The 19,210-nt window shown below is 45.3% G+C and overlaps 1 protein-coding gene across 1 annotated transcript in view; it reads right to left on the bottom strand.

Moving 5' to 3' along the window:
• The window catches only part of LOC146176591 (endoribonuclease Dicer-L-like), an 85,770-nt gene that overhangs the window by 51,831 nt on the left and 14,729 nt on the right, over positions 1-19,210 (bottom strand). Inside the window, exons 6-10 of the mRNA XM_084582844.1 lie at positions 17,543-17,753; positions 10,984-11,330; positions 7,966-8,062; positions 7,198-7,440; positions 3,206-3,360 (exon numbers count right to left, since the gene is read on the bottom strand). Of these exons, the coding sequence (XP_084438970.1) occupies positions 3,206-3,360; positions 7,198-7,440; positions 7,966-8,062; positions 10,984-11,330; positions 17,543-17,753 (1,053 nt within the window). The remainder of the gene's footprint in view (positions 1-3,205; positions 3,361-7,197; positions 7,441-7,965; positions 8,063-10,983; positions 11,331-17,542; positions 17,754-19,210) is intronic.

The raw sequence follows: 19,210 nt of genomic DNA, 5'->3' as shown, positions 1-19,210 counted from the left end.
CGCAGCCAGCACAAACTATCGATGTGGTGTTTTTAATACGAAACCATTACTAGCCCCATTAGACACAGTTCTGTCCACGAGCATTGTTGCTGCCCGTTTCTTTTCCTCGCATAATCATTGCACCACCAATATTACCACCGCGAGAGACATCTGCTAGTAGTAGCAAGCGCCATCTTTGGAACCTAGCTGGCCTAGTTGTGTGCATGCGCTACCAGGTGGCGATAGTGTGCTCGGGTAGATCATCATCATCATCCCAAAATATGCTCCTAGTTGTCGTCATCATTTTGAGAAGTGTCCCCATGTCACTCCGTGTCTTGTTGTCATTGTTCCTTCATTCCGACCGTATTACTTGTTTTGTTCCACCGTCTACCGGGGTCTTAGTATTGCATTGCGATGGGGCAGTACGCAAGCTATACAGCTGCTTTCAAGCTGAAAGCTTTTGAGTACGCGCTACAGCATGGCAACAGCGCTGTCAGCAGGCACTTCGACATCAACAAGTTCTGCGCAGTATGTTATTGAAGACAGCAATTGCAGTGTCGTCATGAACTCAGATCAAGTCTCTGATCAAGAGTAGAGCTGTACGATTTGCTGTGAACATCATACCACAAAACATGAAGAGTGATGATGAGGCTGCGTGCGGCAAATAAAGTGCTTTAGCAATTTGTGCCATTGGCGACCTTGCACTTTTATAACAACGGTAAGTTCTGCTTGAAAGTAATATTCTGGTTATACAACAGCTGGCCTAAGGATCCCGATTCAAACCTATTTAAATTTGCTTCTAGTATTCCAAAATATTTGCTAGAAAACTTTTCCTTGCATAATTATCGCATCCCCTAACTTCGCATCAATTTTCCACGAAAAGAAGTGCAAGCATTATGCGAGTAAATACAGTAGTATAGCGCAGCTCAGTAACATATAGCGCATGGCTGAGAGCGATAATAGATGGCGTGACATTTGGCCAAAGCCGCAGCAAAGGCCCTTCAGCACCAAGCGTACTGACAGGCTGTCCTTTAGGTGAGATCGAAGGTTGAGATCCCTGAAACAGACCTCCTTGAATCTGAACTGCATGAAAAAGTGGTTACTGCTCCCTTTGTCCACACTACAGCAGGTACAACGCTTGTCAAATGTCTGCCATTTCTGAAATATACCTCAATCACCGCAATTACTCGATTCTAAGTGCCCCCTTTTCTTCTTGATCACGATGCCATAAGAGAGGGGGAGGGTGGTTGCTTAGATTCAAGAACTCTAAAATAACCTCCCCCTGCCCCGTTTTTGTGACAGTATCTTGAAGAGATGGGCACGAGAGATAACATTTTATTCAGCAAACAAAACTTACAAACAACTTCGGAAATGCGATTCAAGTTCTCTTCAACTTCAAGCTATGGCAGCCCTCTTCACACTCATGCTGACTTCCGTTGAAGCTATGAAAGAGCTGACACCAAGTAAACCAATGCGGGGTAGTGATGCCTGTGACACACTAAGTGAACAAGCACGCAGGCAGCCTTGTATGTGCACTCTTCCTCGCAAAGAACGGAGGTACTTACATTCACATTCAAACGTTTTCCTCATAATTCTTTTTTCGCAAAAATGGGGGGAGGTGCTTCGAACCGTGAAAATATGGTAGCTTCAGTTCTACTTTCCTTAACTTCAGGATATCCGCAGGAGCACTCAGATGTGCAATTAGGCCAATTGCGCTACTTTGGATATTGCCTGGCATTACTGTTATTTTCAGGGGTGGGCAAATACTGAAATTTTTTAATATGAATTGAACATGAATATAGGAATAAAATGCCTTCGAATGTTGAATAAAATATCTTGTCAAATTTCCGACCAGTGAAAAAAATAAATGAAAAAAGACAACAACATACTGTTTGACTTCTGTCAGAATGCATGTGGTGTTTAAAAACCAATCAAACTAGAATTACGCAGAAATGCGTACCCTATTCCAAAAGCGGTACAAATGAAATTACCTTTTCTGACTGTGACGCGACCACTCAGGACCATTGACTACAGAATAAACCCATAAGCTCAGCATTGTTAATTATAGTGCCTAACTTCCGCAGCCTGTTTCTTATGCAGGGTTCTGTATACCAGTTTACTGCACAGGATGTAAATGCACAAAACCAGGCAGAGCTGTCATATCACTGCTGAATAAAGTAAACTCTCTCATTAAGGCGGCCCTCAAGAGACCATAAAAAAAAATGTTTGAAATAAACTAAATGGACCTGAAAAACAAGCCGAAAGCCATTTGCATTACAGTAATTTTATCTACTGAATATCTGCACAATGGATGTCTGCATTTGTGATGGAACCAAAGTGAGAACAATGTTTCTATCCCAGTTTTGTCAAGTGCTTGGTGGCTTTCTGTATGATAGCAGCGAGCGAACACAGCTGACATACACGTCATGTTTAAGTGCCAACGGCGTATCTATGTGGCAAACAGAACGGCCGCCACTGCTTTTGCTTTTGGAACGCGGTACTACAAATAAATTGTGCTGAAAAGCAGCGAAAAGAAATAAGACAAAGAAAAAAATATGCGGGGCGAGCAGTGTGCATCCATCACAGCCACGCAGTTGCTTGTGAGCTCTCGCGCATCGGTAGTGGAAACAGCGGAGAGCGCCAGTGACACGAGACACAATCGGTTCCCTGGGGCAACAGTGGCGTACGAACGGGAACATGCGTGAAGATGCAGGCGCCTCCTGCTGTCGGCGATGTGAATGCACATACTCTTTACCCCATGTTCTTGACTCCTCTGCAGCCCTGCTTTCCCAACACGCTTTAGAGAATTTGTTCTCTAAGGGGTGTTCACTTTCCCCGCTCTCTCGTAGACGCTTTACGCAAGCCGTAGCGGAGGCTGCTATCACAATCACGTCACGCGAATGCGAAATGTTTCACCGCTTCTATAACTTTGAGTAACTACGTTTTACCGTACACTTTCAAGGTGGTTTCCCTTAGATTGAATTCTTAACCCGGTTTTCATTCTGCACTGCTCTTTTGAGTCTTGACACAAAAACTGAAAACGCAGATGTTATGAAAACTCATGGATATTTTACAATTTCGTAATAACTAGGCTTAACTGTATCGGCTTTTAGAACTGAACAACAAATGTACACAGTTAATTTTCAAAATTTCGAATATTTGCCCACCCCTGGGGGTACTTTTATATAGAGATGGCATTCCTAAGATGGCATACAGGGTTGCCTACCTGTTGACGAGGCCGATGGCAGAGCCCAGCGTGATGCGAGGTGCCCCGTCCTTCTGCACAGGCATGTATGGGGGCAGCAGCTGGTCTATGGCAAAGCTGAGCACCACCTCTGAATTCAGTGGTGCCGCCCTTTCGTGGCACCTGGTCATCAATATCTGTAAAAGACAGAAAACAAAAACAAAAACAAAACAAAGACAAGTGAAAAAAAATAATACGAAAAAGGCATTCACATGATGTGACAGATGTGTCGGTGACAGTTGTGGAAGGGTGCATGACATATAAGGTGTGTGTGATGCTGACATATATGGTGAACTATTAATGAAAATGTTCGTAACTTGTCAAGTCATGTGAATGCCCCCATTACGTCACGTGATTGATGATGACCCACTCATCCTGTGACTGAGAGAATCATGTGACCCATTGCGGATATACACAGCTGCCAAGTTTTACAACTCACATGTACAAGTATCATACCTTGAATCGCAATTTCAGACAAGGTTGTTTCACACAACAAGGAGCGGAACAAGAAGTTGCACCAGTTTACCAAACAAGGCTGAGCCCACAAAATATGAAGACATCATATTCTGTGCTACAATTTGTGAAGCAAGATGGTGGTTGCGTTGTAAACCATCAAACTTGCGACGTCTCCTGCCCATTGCACCTCCGCTGTTCGAGTCTCCTGTGAAACGCACAAAAAATTTAAGCATACTGTTGCGCAGTGACACTGATACTTGTGACTTTAGTGTAGGACAGCTAAATCACGACTACAAGCAATACTGTTCCACAGATAAACTTACACCCTAGTCCCAAAAGATGAAAGAAGGAAACATGGTAACAGTGAGCAGAAAGTCACTGGAATCAAAATAACAGTGTTAAAGGCAACAGAGAACATTCCAAATAAAGAGTGTGGGTGATGGCAAACATTCTCCCCGTGTGAATGCGATCCTTCATAAATGACCTCACTGCTTCCCTCATACAGGCACGATAACATGTTTTCAACAATAACAAACAGAAAATCATAAGAGAGTGCAGTAGCATCAACAGATGATGGGAGCCAGATCTGCAAAGCAGAAGGTTGTGGCAAAACTTCATTATCTGAAGTACTGTTTGCAATAAATTTCTGAACCTCAAAATGAGGCCCATTATAAGGCTCGCAGTTCACAGTTCGGCTTGTTAAATATCAAACACACAGGTTGTTCCCTTGAAAATCCAGTGCCACTGCATAAGAAGACAGCAATGACATGTCGAATGCAGTGTTGCGGCCATACAATACGTCAAATGGCACACCACTTTTAAGTGCACTCCTGCCTGCCCTTAAAAAGACTGAATTGCCTAAATGAGGTAAGGCAAATCGGTTGCAAGACAGGTACTCCCTCACAAGTCAATTCATCGCAAGAATTCTTCAGCTAGCTTCATTAACGCTGGAGATATCAGCAATTAAAAATGGCGCTCCTCCTCTCTTCCCTCAACTTAACACTTGGAGACACCAGAAAAAAACGAAGAAAACAGCTCGCGAACTCCGCCTCGCCCATGAAACGCCATCTGGTGATGCTCGGCTCACAGACTTCTGGTTGTCGCACCAGTTTTCCCCGAGCGTCGACCTCTTGGAATTGCGTGCGACAGCAGCCTGAATGACTAAGGTCATTCACGAACGCATGCCTGCAGGCGGGCAGGCTGCTGTCCACACCCGCGGCCACCGCGGTGAAGTACTTCCCTCCATATCCCTGTACCACTGAACGCCAATTAGCATGCACTCCTGCCGAGTACGGCTTTGTACAAGACCCCTTGCTTCTCTCGCACTGCCGGTCAGTCAACTGTGTCTGTAGCTTTGGTACCATCTTTTGCGGTTTGACCAATGGCGGATGGTCTCCTCGCGGAGTTGACACGATAGCAATGAGTCTGCATTGATGCTGGCAGATGAGTGTGCGAGTTGCACTCGTGCAAACGTGCTGTCGTCGTTTTTAGCCAGAACGAGCGCTTTCATGACGGTCGGCGAGAGGCATCTCGTGGAATGTACAGATATCATCGGCGTAAGATGGGCTGACCATTTCAAGAGACTGCTACAAAGTTTGGATGTCGGATTACAGGTGAGCACGAATTACTCATCTGCGAATTTAATGATAGAGATCAAAAAGGTAGTGAAGTGTTTTTGCTTTTGTTTTTAAGTGCTTTCGCACATCGTTTAGTAAGTGCCAGTGAGTACCGTATTTACTCGCATAATGCTTGCACCCCCAACATTGGGCGTAAAAAATCTTTTTTTTTTTCCTCGCATAATCATCGCACCACCAATATTACCACCGTGAGAGTCGTCTGCTAGTAGTAACAAGTACCATCTTTGGAGCGCTACTGAACCTAACTGGTCTCGTTGTGTGCACGCGCTACCAGACGGCGATAGTGTGCTCGGGTATATCATCATCATCAGTTATGCTTGCATTTTTTTTTTTTACCGCCATGATGTCATAGTCGCAATTTGGTGAGGTGTCTCCGCATCTCGTTGTCACTGTTCCTTCGTTCCTTCCGTGTTGCTTGCTTTGTTCCACCGTCTACAGTGTTCTTGGTGCCGCATCGCGGTGAGGTGGTTCGCAAGTTATACAGCTGCTTTTAAGCTGAAATCTTTCGAGTATGGGCTACAGCATAGCAACCGCGCTACTAGCAGGCTCTTCGACGTCATCAGGTTCTGCATAGTACGCTACTGGAGACAACGAATGCTGTGCCGATACGGACTCGGATCAAGTCTCTGATCAAGAGTAGAACTGTATGGTCTGCTGTAAGCATTATACCACGGAACACGGGGAGTGATGATGAGGCTGCATGCAGTACATAAAGTGCTTTAACAATTTGTGCTTTTGGCGACCCTGTACTTTTATAACAAGGGTAAGTTCTGCATGAAAGTAATCTTATGTTATATTTACAATAGCTGACCTAAGAATCCCGATTCACACCTATTTAAATGTGTTTTTAGCCCTCCAAAACATTTACTCAAAATTTTCCCCGCATAATTATTGCACCCCCCAACTTAGCATGAATTTCCAGTAAAAAAACGTGCGAGCAATATGCAAGTAAATACGGTGAAGTGCATGCGTGTTTTGTCTCGTACGCATCGTCCGAGCCAGGATCGACGATGCGAAACATCAGCAAAGCAGCTCGGCATATGCAGTTAGGCAGTGCAGGTTGTCGCCAATTTCCGCAGCTACATGCAAGAATTGCGCACAGGAACACACGAGCGGCTATGCTAGAGAGGCAGCGAAGCGACAGATTAGAAAACACCGCCGGCCGTGGCTTTGATGCAAAACAAACAAGGCGTAGCGACGGTCAGGGAGAAGCGCACAGCCGAGTGCCGCCGGCCACAGGGCTCGCGGACGGCATCTTTGCGGTAACCTGGCGGCATCCGGTGCTGCATATAACCGGTGTGAATTTGTGTACTTTCACGAAGCAGCTGAGGGCAGACATTTTTTGATGCACGTTCCATTTAATTATCGACACGCCGCACAAATAATCGATGCAGAAAAGACGAGACGCGATTACAGTATGCTGTTGCTGCACCGTCGGTCGGTAGAAGAAGGCTGACGCCGTCTATTTTATGTGCTGCTCCTGAAATATGATCTGAAGCAGAAGTGTACAATCGGTACGATGTTGAATCGGACCAGCTGGCGCGCTTTTCGCACTCAGGCGCCGACGCGAACTTTCGGTCAGACGCCACCATCTTCTCGGGTAACATCGCGAACAGAAGCATCAAGCTCAGGGATTCCCGCATGCAGAGCATGCAGCACTCGAGCAGACAACTTTTGCAATACGATCTTTAGCATGTGACAGTATGCATGTGACAATAGCATGTGACAATGTAAGCTCCTTGGAGTCTGATGTATGCAGGTTAAGATGTAATTACACAGCATACTGGTCCCTCATACTCGAAAAAGCAGCCCCTTTATTTTTAAGGCCTGCAGAGCACGACTCACAGCCTTTGCAAACATTGCAAGTAATGCTCTACTCACCGCCTCGATGGCAAGGTAGTTGCGGAGGTTGGCGCCGTTGACAGGAAAGTCGTCTCTGGAAGTTATCATGGTGTACAGCGACTGCCGGGCCCTGGCGCGGCCCTTGGACTGTATGTACGAGCGGAAGTCGTCGGGAAAGTCAAAGCGTACCACTAAGCTGCACTTGGGTACGTCCATGCCCTCCTCCACCACTGACGTTGCCACCAGCAAATTGCACTCCTGGCGGTGAAACTGCTCCAACACCTGAAAGAGCAGACGAGGCATGCCTTGTGCTTGCGAGTCGTCTGCATACACATTCATGACTATAAGCTGGCTAACTAAACGATACCTGTCACCAAGAATAAAGCTGGGTCCATATTCCGAGTTTGCATCATTATTGAAAGTGCTGCTCAGAACCTGGAAGTGGTGGTGACATCCAGTTCCGGTGTGTCCCCCCAATCAGATAACATGAGGTCGGGGACATATCGACACTTTCAATAACGAAGCAAACTTGGAATACAAATCCTGTATTCTGAAGGTGTCAGAGCCGACATGCTTGCCCCTGTCTACGCCAAATTTTTAGAATCGTACATGAGAGTGTTACAAAGCTTCCGGTACAAATACTTGCAATTTACATTAAAGCATCTGAAAGCTGAGACCGGAGGCTCAGCTTCTGCACTGCTGGTTCAATCTAAGATGACGGCAGCGCTTATCAGAGAAAGATATTGTACCATGCTTAATCAGTGCAGCGAGTACAGAAATGACTAAGATGCCTTCATACGGACGCACCACGCACTGCCTCCTGAAAGACATCCCAGCTTCTTTGGAGCCAAGCTGCAGGTTGGCCCCATGGCCAACGATGAACTCTGGCACGATGTAGGCATACCTGTGAACAGAGTCAATGTTGCATTCTCCCAAGCTTGGCCTGCTTACATGTTTGGGCATGATAAATGCCCTTTAAGATCAGAACGGTTAAGTTTTGAGCGTACCTACCAGGAAATCATATTATACGGGAATGTATTACATGGAAAAAAATAGTAGCTCTATGACATATTTTATTGTTTGTGATATTAATTGCATGAAATAAAAAATCACATTAACTAAAAACGTAACAAGGTTTGACTGCAGCCAGCAGTAGCAATACAGCAACATATTATTGGAGAAATGTGATACGCACTGCACAAGAGGTAGAATACATATCTAGATTCTTATTACACTTACGCAAAGAGGTTCTGAAAGCTAGGTGCTCAAACCCCCTTTGATGTTGCTGCAAGGGTTTCATACTTCAAGTTCAGGAGATGCCAGCTCTTGCTGTTGAGTCTCCAAGTTCCAAGCTGATGTTTGACCGATTCATCTCTAAGCTGAAGTGAGAGACCATGAAGTTGTCTTCAGACTCCTCTGCTGTTATCTAAAAATTCCACGGCAGAAGTAGTAGAATCATACTAATGATGCCTAATTAGTAGCGTGTCCTGGCATGGCCTTCACGCCCTGTTTGTTGACACGAATAAATATTTCTTCTGCGCCACATCCCGGCAAAAAGAAAAAAAAAGTGAACATGGACCACATAGAAAACAAACCATCACTTATACTATCTGCCTAGATAAGGTGACGTATCCCCAACACATGAAAATCAGCCATCGGCAGTGCGTCAAAACCCACTGGTCATATATGAACAGTGGTCTATGAGGCGGTGTTAATCTGATCCAAGACTAAGTGTGATTTGGTTCATGAACATCTATCTATGCATGAAAACCATATTTCGGTGCTACTTCTCTTCATACATACCTGCAGGAACTACCAAAACATAAAGCTGTCAGCCATACGCTGGCTTACAAACAGAGCGAAACAACATTAACCAGGGCCTCAACGGACTGCAGGATTGCAAAGAAGTTTAAATTATCTGAAGAATGAACCAAGGAGTGGCAACAAAAAGACTTTCGAAAAACGATTCACACCCCAGCAAAAGTTTAACCGACGAAAAAGCAGACACTAGCCGTCTCTACTTCTGAGTGAGAACTGTGTGACGGTGACGATCTTTCACAGTTCTACATCCCTGTACTGCAATCCTCTTGTTGGGAACATCAAGGCAGAACTGCTCCACGGTAGTGGACGCAAGCGTCGTCACGAGCAGCTGCGTCCACATAAGGAGGCTTTACCACACCGGACACGAGCAGTCCGTGATAAACACACATTTTCAGCGTGAGAAGAGCATGTAAGCACTGGAAGGAGAGGCACGTTCAAAAGAACCCACAGGACATCTAGTATGTGTAGCGGCTTGAAAGCAACTAAATTTTCAGAACCATGCCATGCCCTGCCCCCCCTCCCCCCATTTACGTTAGCACATTGCCAAGTTCAAATAACAAACGATCAAAAACACTGATGTGCCAATCAACATCTGATGGCATACAGCAGTGCTTCGATCGCAGATACAGGGTCAATAGCTGCCACTGCCATGAGCTGGCAGCAAAGCTCAGAATTAACCAGCTGGAGGGGCCGAATTTACATCTCACACAGCACCGCAAAACCGACGCGTCAGACCAACTTCAGCCGCCGCCCTTTTACACAGCGAGAGCATTGAAGCAAAACAAAAAACATTTAAATTAACCAAAACAGTGGTAAAAATTAGGTGGCTTTAAAATTCAATGAAAATATGGCTGGCCCAGCATAACTTGGAAATTTATCTGTATTAACCCCAAATTTTGAATTATCAGAGTTCGAGTTAACGGGTTTATAGCCACTTTACAAAAGTGCCCGCCAGGCGTTGAAGCTACATTCATGAGTTCGCAAAAAAAGAAACTACTCTGTAAGGTATCCAAAGACCTATCGAACTGCATTACCTTGTGCTTATGCAGAATCTCTCCATATTCCAAAAATGAAGTGCCTTTTTGCATTCCCATCATAAGTGCGAATAAAACGCAGCATAGAACAATTGACCAGAAAAAAAATGCAGGCGCGCATATTATGCAAGGTGAAGTATGCAAATTATTATCATTGCAGCATTTCAAGGAAAATCAAAGTTGGATAAACCTTATTAAGTTTCCAGGCAGACTGTTTGAAATTTCAACGCTAGTAAATGACATTCGACGACCCGTATGTTGTCCATATCACAGGGTTTCTACAAGCCACCAAGAGAGAAGCCATTTGGCACAGTCATGGCGGGCCTTTTACAAAGTGTTTCATACATTCTAAAAATGCGAGGAAATTTCACTCCGTACTTGGCCAAGGTAGTGTAAAACGGCAAGCGTGGACTGTGTGGCAGAATCGTAGTTGCGCTTAAATGTTCGGGGCTGCACTTTTTTGCTGCCTTACTTACAGTGTTTGGCGTAAGGCCCAAATGCAAATTAGCAAGCCATTTCTTGCAAGTTTTTTTTGAGAAAACTCACACACGTTAAGAGCGAATCGCTATTTTCTGCCAAGCTCCAACCAAGACAAATTGTCAACTTCCTGGGACACCCTGGACGCGCCTATGATGGCCAAAAGAACATGGCGCCTCTTTTCCTTCGATATAACACTGAGAACTGAAGGTCCGTGCTCTGAACAAATTATGCTCACAACCACAATCCTGTTCAGTACGACACTTACCAACTGTGGTAAAGCTTTCTGACGAGCTAGCTGGTACATGATCATTAAGAGGTGCTATGCGTTAAACAAAACGATGACAGGAAAAGGAAAGACAGGACAGAAGCGTATTCTGTCCTATTCTGTCCGTATTCCTGTGATTGTTTATTTAGTTCACAGCAATGCTTTAAAAATTACTGTAAACTGTGGCAACAATGACTGTAGTAACACAGCTCTATGCCATCATACCTAGGAACCTTGGCCGCCAGCTCGCGAAGCCAGTCTCGGAGAACACGAGCGACAATGCGCTCCTTGACAAAGATGATGCCGCAAAGCGACTCAGGGGCCTCGGGCACAATGCTGTCACCGCTGCCACCTGCTTCAGCCCGTCGAGGTCGGAATTCCCATAGGATCTCCAGGAGACGCCTCAGCTTGGGCGTAGACAGCACCAGCAATGGGTGCTCAACAAGGTCAGCACTGACAACTTCTTCGATGCATTTTCTACAACTCTTCCGCATTGTGTCAAACCACTCGAGGCAGCCCTCCACCTCGCCGAGGGCTGTTCCGTCATCGAGACCTTCGAGCATTCGACGAGCCTGAAAAGAGACAGTGGGATCTGCTTCATTACAAAAAAACTTTGAAACAGAAGATAATTCCATCACTTTAACCATCAGTGGGAGCTAAATCCGTGACATCTGTATGTTGCATACTGTGCTCTATTTCTACAGCACTCTTTAAAAAATTATTACAGCATTACTTCCCAGCAAAGATGAAAAAAATTGTAGAGGTTCAAATATCCTTGAACCAAGTTTCACGACCATTAGCCATCAGCTGCAGTCGCTGCTGCCGCTTCGATCTTGGCTTGCTTCCACGCTTGGTAAGCTTTTTGGCAGCGGGCTAGCCTGGCTTCTAATTGATCAATGGCCGAGAATGCGTGCGTGTATTGCGTATTGACCTAGGTTAAATGAAGGGGCGAAACTTTCTCAAGACGACGAAGTTTAATGCACGGAGCAAGATTGCTTTGCAGTTGAAGACGAGGTTTACTGCACAGCATGAGACTGTGTTGCAATTTCATACAAGGTGTGGTAGGCTGTGGCGATAGCAAGACGCTCCCGTGCCTGGATACGACGAGTGCCTGTGTCTTCTCTTTCCTCGGTCCCTTGTATCGTTCACGCTATTTTACAATATAATGATTAGGATGGCTACTGCACTCCCTGCACTGACACGGATTATACACCCACAGCATCACCAGAGAAAAAGGAACGAAAGAACGGAAATGCTGCAGAGGATATATCAAAGAAGATGGGACATGGTTTATGTCGATATCGCCAAGTGCGAGAACAGGCATGTTATGGTTGCGGTCGTAACAGACGATCAACAAAATCTAGCAACAAGCGGCTCGTCAGGACAAGCGCAGCTGACACGGCTGATGAGGCGGCCATTGTCCTTTCAATAGAAGAGACACTGAAATACATACACAACTCAAAAATAGTGATAGAAAATTTTCTCAACAGAAGGGCCTCCCAACAAGCAAAAAGGATGCTGAAAACGTGTCGAGGTGAGGCCCCAGCCCACTCCTAGCTCCAGGAAAATAAGGTAGCCCATGAGCTCGCCCACAATCGCCCCTCCCAGGTAAGCTCAGGCCCTCATTAAAGGGACACTAAAGAGAAAACTGAAGTGGGCTTGCATCGATAGAATGCTAATTCCTGATTACAAAAAATCCACTCTTACTGAAAACAGAGCTGTTATAAGGCAGTAAAGAGAAAGAACAGAAATACAGGTATCGCCGCCACAGCCGAAACGCGCAACTACAAACCACGTGACGCGCTAGGGATCACGGAGGCTGACAAATGCGAATTACGTTGCCCGTTTGAATGCGGTCATAGGTTTTGTCTCGAATATAATAACACGCTTTTATCATACGTAAACGACGGCGAAAAGACAACGTAAACGTTGCAAGGCAGATACAAAAATATACTTGGAGGCGCCACAGGCGCCCACCTCAGTTTTAGTTATGTTTCGGTTCAGGCATTTCGTGCGCAGTCGGATAGTTTGTTTGGACCTGCAGCGCCTGAATTACGAGCTTGGAGCAGCAGATGCACCTTGATGGTTCCCATTTGAGCATTCGGAGGCACGAGAGAGCAAAATCCGCTGCCACTGACACGCTCCTTCGTTCACACTTCTGCGCCAGCATATCGCCGCCGTCGCCGCTTCGACTGCGACCTGACCGCTCGACTGCAGCTACGTACACCACGAAAAGCATACATATGCTAAGTACCGAAGGAAAAACGCATTATCATTCAATTGTTCACTAAATCATGGCACATCTGACCAACATACTGCGTCAACAAGACCTTCAACGTGCTATTTGCAGGCGTCGTAAACAAAAGGGGCATACTTGCCGCTCATACCAAGGAGAGCGTCAATATACTGCGCTCGTCGCCCGGCGAAAAAAAGGGCCTCGGGTAAAAAGTAAAAACTAAAAATAACGAAGCACCAGAAATACATTACAAAAGGTAAAAAAAAAATCAATTTGTAGAAAAAAAAGAAAAAACTGCCAGTGGCAGTAAGATTCGAACTGGCTACTGCTTGTTCCGTAACGTTCGGCGCTAACCGCTCGGCTATGCCGCGCCACAGGAACCTTGGAAATATTTTTGGTTTTTATGTCATGGCCCCATTTACAACAAAGTGTTTCTGCTTGACCATCGGCGCATGCTGCCTGCTCTCACGTCTTGCAACTAATGTTCTGGATGCCTATGCGCACTATATTGTGCACTGGATCCATTTTTACATGTGGAATTTCACAGCGCTGGCAAATGTAGTGGCGCCGGCACTTCAGTCATGCACTGCTACCGTGGACGTAATTTTCGCTGAACACAGAGCTGTAGCACAAACCTTGAAGGAAAAAAGTGCGACGAAGCTTCAAAACTGACAAGCGCAGCAGCGAGGACACTATTTTGCTGGTAACTAAATCTTATTTGTATGTAAACATGTCGGGAAGCGTTGCGATGACCGAGGGCTCGGTTTGTTCATACACAGTGCAAGAAGGAGCGCAAAAGCTTGAGAAACATGTAAAGTATTGTACATTACAAGCGCTCTATGTTTTTTTTTTTTCTTCCTTTATGGGCCCATCGCTCGGTAAATTACTCTCTTCATCGTTTTATTTATTTCGGCTGTGGCCGTCATTGCGAGTACGCTGTTGCCATGTTGACCCTTGAGGGATGCGACGCCGCGGGCCACGCCGGCTCGCTAGCTATCACGGAGTCTCCGCTTACGTCATAGTGTGCGTCACTCAACTCCGACTACGTAGTCTGAGGGCACAGTTTGAATTCGACCGGCGGGAACAAGAAAAAACCTCACCTTCTTATCGCAATATCTCAGCAATTATTCGATGTTTTGCTGCCGGATATGCGGCGACAGTGTCACCAAATGTAGTTTATTAGATTTGCATACCATCTTTGGATGTCTTTAGTATCCCTTTAAACTATGAGCAGGGACATGCTAGTAAGCTATAAAGAAATTACTGAGCATTGCTGACTAAACGGTAAAATACCTACTCACAAATAACACACTGAAAGCGTCTGGAAGCGTTTACAAAACAAGAACTTTTTGCCATCCGGCTACCATTAGCCTGTGGTACCCGGAACAAATCTCAGGTAGATGCAAACTCCTTATACGCATGGTATGGACTTGTCCAGAAATCCAAGACAGATCAAGTGACAAAAACAGAAGAATATTTGGAGACTACTGCTGAGCTCAAACCCCCCTGAGATTCAGCTAGGTTTAATCCGTCTGGCCGAACGCGCCACCTGGTTCCAAGGACTTTAAGCAGCTGCAGTGTAGGCTGAGAAGGCTGGTTTCAAGATTTACGCTTCTCTCATAAGCAATTTCTTGTCTTTCGTGGCCAAGGATAAGAACCAGATTCCAATAAACGCAAGTTGTGAAGGATGAGACCGGTCACCGGGAAGAAAAAAAAAACATAAACCACTGCAACACACCTTTGTCCCTTATCTGCATACCTAGTCTCCTATCGCAGTGATCACAAACAATAAGATTGCGGACGCCGGCTTGCACTTGCTGCAATCAGTTTTCTAACCAACACACGTGCAAACCCTCTGCCGCGACAGCTCTCAGTCGCCACCAAAACACTGGCTCTTTGCATTAAGTAAGCCATTCATTGCCAAAAGCAGCTAATCGCTGAGCAGGCCAGGCACACTATTTGCTTGATTGTCTGCAAAGCTGTATTCAGATGGTGCTTCACGAATATTTTTGTTGGACGCTACTTTTACGTATCGTCAATGGATGGCAACAACTCACAGTGCTGCCGAAACTTGTGTTTTTTTTTTTCGTGTGCGTGTAAAAACGAGCAGCACGGTGGGCTGTTTCGTGTGCACTGCATGCGTCAACAGCAGGTTAAGAAGGTTCAAATACTTACTTTGAACAGTTGAAAAGCGTGCTGCGAATCATATAGTCAATGTTAGTACATGCACGCTATTCGAAATTTCTAACAATCTCATAGAACAAAAATGGCTAAGACTTCTTAACAATAAGCACCATATTTTCGCGAATCAATGCACCCCCTTTTCTGCAAGAAAGTGCGTGTATCCAAAATCGCCTGCCAGGTGCGCTTGCTCACTTTTTGTCTTCAAGCTGTCAGAGTACTGAGGTGGCAAGGCATACGAGACATGACCTGTCTTCATGTGTTGCTGTGTTCAGACAAAAGACGACATATGGTCGAAGACCGGCTGAAAGCAACCCCGATAACTCAGCGTGTTATCACATGGGTCTGGTATCGGTGGCGCTTGGCAAGTTTCATGGGCATCGCGGACGTACGTCGCTAGGTTTGGTGTAAGTTGTTTGAGAGCTGTAACGAAAGCTGGAACGAATTTGCGGAGAACAGGCTACAGCTTTTGAAGTAGAGCTGCAGTCGTGTTTGCAGAAGTTTCCTAACTTTGTTTGCCAAATATATGATTATTTCTTGCAACCATCTTGTCGAGGTATAGCTGGGAAATAAAGGGGGGGAAGGAAAGGACTTCATTTTAGTAAGTTACAATCTTAGTCCCCCCCATCCCACTTCGGTCGTCTCAAATGCGAGAAAAAGGGGCTGCTAAGAATTGAGTAGATATGGTACGTTTTGGATACCCCACAACCATCAACAAAGCCAGAAAAGGCAATTTTTGCTAGAGAGAAAAATTACAGCTGATTTAACCAAGTTGGCCAAACGCAAAGAATGTGTAAAATCACCTCACATTTCACTTCCCTTTCTGTTCGAGGCCAGGGTTTCAAACTCAGGTTTCAGGCTAAGATTGGCAAAATCACTATCTGGAGGCCTTAGTGGTAAGCGAATTACAAAATTTGGGAACATTTAATGCACCTTAATTAAAAAAGTAATGCAGTAGTAGAGATTTCGAGTTCATTGCACATGGATGGAAGCTGATGAAGACAATGACATGCAATGCACAGCATGAGAGAGTCAGGACTTCAGCAACAACAATGAAGTTCCGTACTCGCTTCCCCAAGGAGGCTTGCCACATACCTCCCAGCTTTAAGATTTACCCCACGCAACAGCGCTCCTGCATCTACGTTGCAAAGACAGAATACAGTGTACAGAATAAAAACACACCAATAATATGATGTATCAGGTCTCCCAGCCAACTTCTGCCAAGGGTTAAAAAATTTATATTTTAGATAAGCCAGGGAAACGGTTGCCAACCATCATGCGCACCACCGGCAGCTTTTTGTTTCTAAAGGTTATTTTTCTAATTTATTCGATATTGACTTTAGGCAATAAATGTGATTTGAAAAGTTGAACAGCACCTTCAGAGACTCCCACCCAATTTATATTTGTATTTGTTTGCCCGCCTGCTTTGGTCTCAGTTGACACTGGCAGTATCGAAAATAAATAAATATGCTATAAAGAAAGTCGCAGGTGTGTCTTTTTTCCAAGCTCCAAAGAAGTACAAAAACAATCTCGAGCACGTTCGCATGCCATGACTTTGCTCGTCTTAACTGCCGATTGAGTGAACCAAAATAACTTGTGGCCATAACTCGACCACCCAGTTCCAGCGTTAGGCTGATAAGTTGGCGATGGCTGCAGCCTGCTCAGCCAGCTCACCACACTCGCCGCAGCGTGCGCGTCACATGCGCCGACTAACTCAAGACGAAGAAACCACCATGAACATATCAGCTTGCTGCTGCAAACCATGCAGCCTCGGCCGCAGCTGATTTCAAAATGTGCTTTGTCACATGACTGCTTTTGTACATGACTGGTTTTGTATTTAACGGGCTTCCTTTAAAGCTCGAAAAAAGATGCATGTGCGACTTTCATTATCGCAAATAAATGAAATTGGGGTTTCTGAAGGCACTCTCCAACTTTGCAAATCAAATTCATTTTCTCAAGTTGGTATTAACTAAGTTAGAAAATTAACCTACTTAAGTAATTATTTCAAAAACAAAAAGTTGCCTGTGGTACCCCAGACGGCTAGCAGCTGTATGCACCTGGTTTCCCTGTCCTATCTGAAATTTTTGTAGCCCTTAGCACCAGTTAGATGGAACACCAGGCATATACTGCTTTCAATCAGTATTGTTACATTGCTTTCATTGCAATAAACAGGCTTTACATTCACCGATTTTGTTTCTGCCTTCTTCGACGAGTTCAGGCTGCTGACCACCGTCACAACCCCAGGAACCCAAGAAGAGAGGGAGAGACTTCGACGAGTTCAGGCTGCTGACCACCGTCACAACCCCAGGAACCCAAGAAGAGAGGGAGAGAAGAGAGGGAGAGCTCCCAACTAGCGAGAAGACTCACTTCCTCCATGATGACCTCGATGGCCAAGTGTGCGCACCAGACACCCAGGTCATAGAGCACCTTGACAATGCTGCGCTGCCTCCGTTCCAGCTCCTGACCCTGCGATGTCGTCTTCGTGACACTGCTGATCAAGGGCACCTCAATGCTCGCAGCTGACTGACCGGTTGAGGCACGGTACTCGACCAGCACCTCTCTTGGCTTGGTACCGTACCTTCAGGAAGCCATGAGAAAAAGAAACATTGTGGAGTCCAATGACCCCACGTCCCCACTGCAATGATCAAGAGTGGCCTACGCACTCTTTTGGTGAAAAACAAGAAAAAGAAATAAAGGAAAAAAAGGTGGAGGCACTTTACATCTTAACTCTTTCGCTACCGCGCCATAGGCCATCAGACATATATGTCCGACGATTTGAAAATGCCGCCAAACAAAAATTGAAGCCAGTTTTCACGGACAACCTGCGCCATCTAGTTTGTTTTTCTGCAACTAACTCGTTTTCAGTTTTGTTTTCTGCATTTCTAACGTGAGGGGGCGTCGCGAAAGCTGAAACTTTGACAGGGCATAGGAGCGTCGGTCCGCGACCATGGCGTCCGTTTCGCTCCGCGCTCGCCAAAAGCAGAAGCCAAAACCGAGCACGTCTGCTGCTTCTGATGCCGCTTTTTGCGATGAGAGCAGCAGTGATGAGTCTGAGAATGACGTACAAACGTCAGATTTCAGCTCGGACAGCGACACTTCGTCTCAGAGGCCACGCCTCCATTCCACCCATAGAGCCCATTCGCCACCAACCGAAAAAAATGGAGAAAAGGAGGAACTGCAAGCTCTGCTATCAGAAAACAAAAGCAGAACTCAGAACAAATGTTATGTGCAGCACATGCCAGATATACCTCTGCTTCACTTCCTCGTGTGACTGCTTCTCAGAGTGGCACAGCTCTCATGACCCTTGACTTGAAAGGCCATGAAAAGTGTAGTGATTTTTTCACAAAGCTGAGACTTGCAGGAATGACAGCTGCGAACATGTGCAGCAGTTTGTATATTTCAGTTTTTTTCTAATCAAGTTTGGGCTCAGTGTCGCCGCTTATTTGTGTTTTGCTTGTCTTCTTTTTTTGTGTTCTCATCATATATAGAAAATAAACTTTCAAAATCTATTGCACACGCAACTCTGGAAATTGTTTTATTCAAAAGTGTAAATAATAAGCTACAATTTGGTACATTGCGATGCGCAATCCATTGAGCGTTTCTTGAAGAAATAATTTTTGTTTCCAGGCACCCAAAATCGGCCATTTTTCCGCGGTAGCGAAAGAGTTAAATGATCTCCAACCCCTGCACTCCCCCCTCTCCCCCTCCCGCGTCCTTTTTCTATTCATTTGGTAGCCACAAACTAGGGAATAGAAATATAACAACAAAATAAACAGGCACTGGCAACCATTGCAGTTTCGTGCTGTTCACAAAGTGACTACTACGTGGTGTAAAACTATTTCACACTGGAAGCTGACAGCAATAGTACAAATAAGTGAGCTGGACAGGCTTGGATCAATGCTAAAAAAAAAAAAAGGAGAAAAAAAAATTACAAGGGTTCAACGCTGCTGAACCAAATGTTGAGCGAAAGCATTAGCTGCGGGTGACTGAGTGTTCTCTTTTTCTTCTTCCTCAGCCCACATATCAAGCCCCGCT

The sequence above is a fragment of the Amblyomma maculatum genome, chromosome 10, assembly GCF_055883805.1.
Source record: "Amblyomma maculatum isolate TAMU_Amacu chromosome 10, ASM5588380v1, whole genome shotgun sequence".
NCBI classification, from domain to species: domain Eukaryota; kingdom Metazoa; phylum Arthropoda; class Arachnida; order Ixodida; family Ixodidae; genus Amblyomma; species Amblyomma maculatum.
The sequence above is the reverse complement of the archived record's forward strand: the minus strand, read 5'-3'. Positions and strand labels throughout refer to the sequence as shown.